This window comes from Spinacia oleracea, chromosome 1, assembly GCF_020520425.1.
Source record: "Spinacia oleracea cultivar Varoflay chromosome 1, BTI_SOV_V1, whole genome shotgun sequence".
In the NCBI taxonomy this organism is placed as follows: Eukaryota; Viridiplantae; Streptophyta; class Magnoliopsida; order Caryophyllales; family Amaranthaceae; genus Spinacia; species Spinacia oleracea.
The window spans coordinates 15,513,641-15,520,023 of NC_079487.1; the positions used below are offsets into that span (position 1 = coordinate 15,513,641).

Sequence of the window (6,383 nt, forward strand, 5' to 3'; positions counted from 1 at the left end):
CACAAATCCCAGCGAATTTCGATCTTTCTCTCTCTTTGGTTTGGTACTCAAGTGCTCTCTAATGGTGTAAGAGAACAGAGAGAAATGTCGAGGAAGAAGTTGGGAAGTTAGGTTTTGAATTTTTTTTTTTTTTTTTTTTCTTTTTTGATATGGCGCCAGAAAGGACAAGTAAGGGCAACAAGGTAAAAACATGGTAACGGAGGGTTAACGTTCGTCAGACAAAAGGGCATTTAATGATATTATTGCATACGTCAGGGGTGTTTGGTGCATTTTGGAAAGTTTAGGGGTATTTGGTGCATTAAAGTAAACCTCATGGGCATTTGGTGAAAAATCCGTTTATTGTAACATTAAGAGGTGTTACCTTATTTTTTAGGAAGAAAATTAAATATTTGCAATTGAAAAATAAGCGCTATCCCGAAAAATCCAAATTGATTGAAAAATGTAATGTTGCAGCCAAAGAAAAAATAGAATTTGGGTAAAAACTTTGTTAAATCTTCTGAAACTGTCAAACACTAAGGGAAAAAAAAGGTCTAATCTCTCAAAACCTTCCTCTTCCCAAACAGAGGCAATAGTTCTTCCTTGGGTTTAATTTATCCGAAAATTGCCGTCTCAAATCTCGATCGTGGTCTTTATCAGGTTTCTTCGAATTCTCGCGCTTCCAATTTCAGGTTTCATCGATCTCGCGCTTCCAGTTTCGTGGTTTAATCGTCGTCTAGATCGTGGTATTGATCGAATTTCATCGAATTCGCGCTTCCAATTTCAGGTATTTTCTGATTTGTGGTGGGTGTTCTTAATTTTTTTTTTGGTTATTTTAATCCTTAATTTTCAAGATTTCTATGAATTTTCACCGTATAAATTATAGTGTTCAATTTTTTTGATTTGATTTTATTTGTTTTCCGAGACTCATTGTAACTCTATGCACCAGTAGCTAAGTTTAGATTGATTCTTGTTTAGCAATACATCAATTAGTGATTTTTTAAATAAAGAAATGATAATTTCTCTATGTTTTTTATTTTTCTCTTGGTGTGATTATCGGGGGCCGTGAAGTGTACTAGAACTAAATTGTTTGGCAGATCCTGGAACTAATCCCTGGAAGAGCTATTGGTGCATAGAGTCACAATCAGGTGATTATTTAATAAATTGTGGAAATTTATGCCTATTTATTTATTTTTATTTGTTATACTAGTCTGCTTGCAGAGTCTTATTATATCAGTACTGATCTGCAAATTTATTTAAAATCATTTGATTAATCTGTTTCTGCAAAGTTATACCCGTTGCTTGTTGTAGCGTTTTCTGTTATAGAGAAATGTAGATGATGTATAAAGGTATGTAATTCGGTCAGAGTTTGGTGTTCTGGTTTGTACCATTAGTATTCAAATTTGCAGCTTTTGTGTTCAGGTGTAGATTGCTTTTTATGATATCAGCTGGTGTCACATTTAGCTGTTTTTCAGCTTGGTCAGTTCCTAGTGACTTGTGTCAATTTGGCAGTCTAGGTCTGCTATTTTGTATCCTTCTAAGCATACTATTGTGGTTCCTCTCTTAGTTTCCAGAATTGTATTAATTACACTACTACAAATTGATACTTGCGCCACGGTTGTACCCGTGGCACAAGTGTGAAATTCTCGTGGCTACGCTACTTAGCCACGGGAAATCAAGCTGGGGACTCTCGTGGCACAAGTAGGCGTGACAATGGTTTGTCCAACCTGAAAAGTTCAATCTTGATTAGAAAAAAGACAAAGATCTGTATTGTAGAACTTAAATTCCTACCACAATGTCCATACGTGCATATTTCCTTACATAAAAAGCATCCAGGCCATAAAATCAAGCCATTATAAATAATGAGAGCATATAAAATAAGCTTGGGTATGTTAAGACCATTTTACAATATGAATCAATCAAACACCGATCAAATTCTAACTAATAATGAATTATAGTATAAATTCAGATCTAAGTACTACTTAAAAGCTATAGAATTCAATCAATAAGCAAGTCAACATTGTACTTCTCAATAAACCCCTTACGTATTCTGAATTTAACTTGTATTGTAGGCTCCCTTAAGGATGTTAGCATCTGCAAAACTCAAATAAATTAAGAATGAGTTACGAAAAAAGAATAGAAATTTGGTGGACATATTAAGAAAGTACTTTTCATTTATTGAGAAGAATAGATTAGTGTCTAAACCTAACAATTTAAATGTCATTTAAACAAAACAAAAAAAAGTCTTCTAGTGCTTTAGATAGTATTAAAACTTTCAAAATATATTCATCAAGTGTAGCTTTATAAGCACTCATTTGACACATTTAAGTTTCAGTTTCACACATGGCATGCAAGCTAGAATTTAGACTACTAGTAAGAGATTCAACAAAAGGTTCTCTAACTTGAGAAAACTAATATAATCTGCTATCTTCCAGCAGATGTTAAACGAATTCAAATCCTCTGATTAACTTAGTTACACTAGTTAAGGAGTGACTGATCTTGCACACTTATTCGGACTAAGCAGTCCAAATAAACATCTTACCTAAACTGTAGAGGCATTTAATCACACTTCTGTGACTAATTAAATCATATAAAAAAACTAGAATTATAATCATTGTGGGTTTGAGGCAAAGACAATGGTAAGTATCCCTACTATAGGCACCTGTGTTTGTATCAACCACCACACCCTTAGGTTATTCACTGTTGCTAACATAACACACATTTTCTACTCACAGTTTATGATGCAAGCATAACACCAGCATCTCCAATATGTCGTATGAATTTATTGTTTCAATTGGTACGAAAGTGATATTAGCAACAAAAAATGGTTGATTTGTTTAGTTTCCTGTTCTTGAAGCTTCCTTCTCTTCTGTCATATCCCCTACGTGTGCAGTATGCTGCCGGTTCATGCATTGATGCAGAGATTTCAATATCTTGGTCTTTTCTGCACAAAAGTCTATGAAATTCCTTGTTGTTAGAAAGTATTCAAGGAACTTCTTTTACCTGTTTAGTTTAAATTTAGAGTTATGTGGTTTATATATCTTCTCCTTTGGCTTTGTATTATCTGTCAACTTTGATATCTTCTGTGAACAGGTAGCTGCAATGGGTTCAATTACATCGTCAATGGATCTGGTTTGAATCTTTCAGTTGCTGGACAAGAAGCAAGATTTTCATTTTATCTGAAAGATGCTTATCAGTATCCCTGTCCAGTAGTGATTAGAATGCTTCAAGTACAAGTTACATGTGTAGAACATTTCTCCGGTGATTTCATCTTTATCAGAGCATCCTAGAGTAACAGATAATCAAGAGCATGCGCACCAACAGGAGTGTTGTTGTTTAGTCCCCTTGGATGTAGCAAAACGCTCATGGCCCATGCCGTAGCTTCTGAGGCAGGACTGAATTTTATGGCTGTCAAGGGTCCAGAGTTATTCAGCAAGTGGGTTGGTGAATCTGAGAAGGCTATTAGATCTATTTTTTCCAAAGCAAGAGCTAACGCGCCATTAGTTATATTTTTTGATGAAATAGACAGTCTTGTTGTCATCCGTGGAAAGGAAATTGATGGTGTTTCAGTTGCAGATAGGGTCATGAGTCAACTTTTGGTTGAATTGGATGGTAAGCTATTTGTGGGTCTAGTAGCAGTATCATTGTTTAATCGATTGGAAGTGTTACTTTGTCGTAAAGTTGTTTTAGCTATTTACCCTATGTTGTCTTCTTGCTGTTTTGTTGCTTTCTTTAATCTCTACCCTTACGCCTTTCTTTAGTTTTCCTTTGGGTTTGCATTCTTATTGGAACTAGATTGTTTCCTTATTTTACACTCAAGATCTATTAGTGAACTTGAAAGAACCATGTGAAGATATCTACAATCTTCGAGTACATTTAAGGCCCCCTCAAATTAAGTGGTGGCATGGTGCAATGATGGAAATTGTGTCAATTAAAAGTGAAGCAAACTAGACTTATGTATGGTCCAAAAATGTTTTTTCTTATTCATGTCATATGATGTTTGGAACCCTAAGAAGACCTGCTTTATTCTAGGTCTACATGGAAGAGTTAATGTTATTGTTATTGCTGCTACAAATCGTCCTGACAAGATTGATCCTGCCCTTCTTAGACCAAGTGATATTCTGCGGCTCTCTCTGATACACAAATATAAGTAATTGTTTGGTTAAATTTGCTTTTTTTTCTTTATCCTGCATGTTACCAACTTCTTAAATATTTTCCTGATGTTGGACCCGGTTATTGAATAGGGCGGTTTGATCGACTCCTATATGTTGGACCCCTAGTGAAACAGATCGTGTTGACGTATTTCATGTTCATTTGCGTAAAATGCCTTGCGGTTTTGATGTTGATGTAAGCGAGCTGACTCATGTCACTAAAGGTTGTACTAGTGCTGACATATCTTTGATCTGCAGGGAAGCATCAATTTCAGCAATTAAAGTATGTTGTATAAGTTCTTGGGTTACAGAAACGTTTGCTATATTTTCAGTTGTAATTTTTATTTGCATATTTCAATGAAATCAGGAGAACCTGAATTGTTCAGGAGTAAAGATGGAGCACTTGAAGACTGCAATTCTTCGTGTACACCCATCAGAGATTCAACCTTATCAAGAATTGTCGGACAAGTTTCAGCGGCTTGTAAATTCCAAGTCTCCATCAGAGGCATGTGTACATCAGCTTAATAGACCAAAGGAGTTATCATCCTGGTAAGTCCTTTTCTACATTGCCTATTTGGTTTAAATTGTCTGCCTACCAACCTGCTTAAAATCCTTTTGATTGCTTGTAGTGCTCCCTTGTATTGTTATTAGCTTATAAAATGTAAAATTTCTCTAAGATATTGTTTTTCCATCTGACCAACCTATTTGGTTTTCTAGACTATCTGCTGAAATATTCTGAGACTTGTGTTGCTGCACAGAGATTAATAGCTGAACCACCCAAGCCACATGCTACAAGCTTAGAACTATTTGGGATACATGACTTCTACTGCAGATAACTGACTTCATTTACTGCAGATAGAACATTAGCCGTAGAAGGAATTGCATCATCTAAAGGAATAAACTTTCTTGATTTTCCCACATCTGTTGCCTGACCAGCCGAATCACACCTTGTGTCATCATTTGCAATTTGTCCCTAGCTCTGATGTGTTCATCTTATTTAACCGAGTCTCCAACAGCAAAAAGCAATGTTTGTAATCAGCTAATTCTGATTGCAGCTCTTCAAACTTCTTCAGGATGTTGTTATTCAATCTATCTGCATAACACCCATGTCAAAATGTTGTTATTGATCATATCTACCTGCACAACAAATTAAAGTAGATTATCTGGATAGTCCTTCTCGAAATGATAGGAAATGGAGTAACGTGTAGCTGTTGGTTTAGCCTTCCTGCCTGTTCCTGCAGTGACCATAATGTATTAGAAGTATGGTTGCTCAGCGTCCTTGCAGAAGGCAAGAATCTGATGTACAGGGTGGAATTAGCTAGGGGGCATTGTCTGCCATCTCTCTTAACAGTTACCACTCACTGCACAACTTCGTCTTATTTGTTAATCGCATGCAGTCTGCAAAATCATTTTGCACTAACTAAAGAAGCAGAGACTTTTTTTGTTGTGCTTTTCTTGATTATGGATATTGGATCTTAATAATTTTATCCTTCTTATAGGATCAAGATGATGGATTGGATCTGATTACAAATGAAGATTAAGTTGACATGAGAATCATGCAGACATAAGGGAAAGCAGATGAAGATGAAAAGATAAAAGACATTTAGTTTTGGATTATACATTTTATTTTTGGATATGATCATTTGATTTTATTTTGAACATAATAATGTAATTTTCATCATTCGTGCAATAACTATTTCGGGTTCATATTATATATTATTAGTATTATTCTTTTATGGTTAATATTATTGTTCTTATAATTACTTAATCGTATATTTTTATTATACAATCATAGTTATTGTATTTAATATAGTATAATTATTTGTGAACCAATTCTATAAAATTTGTAAATTATTATATTTAATTAAAATCATCACTTTCCAAGTGTTATAATAGATATAAAAAAGTGTTAAATACGTAATGTTACCTAATAATATAAAAGTGTTGCTTAATATTGAACAAGGTGTTACGTTATATGGCGAGAAGTGATACCTATGATTCAATAAAGTGCTACTGTAATTCAAAAGATGATATAAAAACGTGATACCAATGGTTAAAAAGTGTTACCTAAGATATTATGAGTACGTAACACTTTTAAGTGCTACAATAGGAAAGGAAAAGTGTTACATAAAACTATTTTTGGTAACACTAGTAAAAGTGTTATCATATGTTATTAAAAGTGTTACCTAATAGAATAGGTAGCACAGGCAGATGTATCACACACAAAGTGTTACTTATAATCTATGGAAACACTTT

At 34.4% G+C, this 6,383-nt stretch overlaps 1 protein-coding gene across 10 annotated transcripts; it reads left to right on the forward strand.

The window, feature by feature from the left end:
- The first annotated feature begins 480 nt into the window (after positions 1-480).
- Positions 481-5,862, forward strand: LOC110778948 (calmodulin-interacting protein 111). Of its 10 annotated transcripts, none has more exons than XM_021983479.2 (7): positions 481-763; positions 1,048-1,124; positions 3,070-3,588; positions 4,009-4,089; positions 4,221-4,323; positions 4,495-4,676; positions 5,627-5,862. In XM_021983479.2, the coding sequence occupies exons 3-6, from the start codon at positions 3,342-3,344 to the stop codon at positions 4,502-4,504; spliced, it is 441 nt and encodes a 146-aa protein (XP_021839171.1). In that variant the 5' UTR covers positions 481-763; positions 1,048-1,124; positions 3,070-3,341; the 3' UTR covers positions 4,505-4,676; positions 5,627-5,862. The 10 variants fall into 10 exon arrangements, 5 of the variants coding, with proteins under 5 accessions (XP_021839171.1, XP_021839172.1, XP_021839174.1 ...); XM_021983480.2 differs by having other exon boundaries at positions 1,074-1,124; XR_008926323.1 differs by having other exon boundaries at positions 497-763; positions 4,009-4,126.
- Positions 5,863-6,383: the final 521 nt, after the last annotated feature.

Coding starts and splice junctions, on each gene's coding strand:
- LOC110778948 (XM_021983479.2), top strand. CDS start 3,342: ATGGCCCATGCCGTAGCTTCTGAGGCAGGACTGAATTTTATGGCTGTC. Junction 3,589..4,008: donor ACTTTTGGTTGAATTGGATG/GTAAGCTATTTG, acceptor GCTTTATTCTAG/GTCTACATGGAAGAGTTAAT. Junction 4,090..4,220: donor TCCTGCCCTTCTTAGACCAA/GTGATATTCTGC, acceptor GTTATTGAATAG/GGCGGTTTGATCGACTCCTA.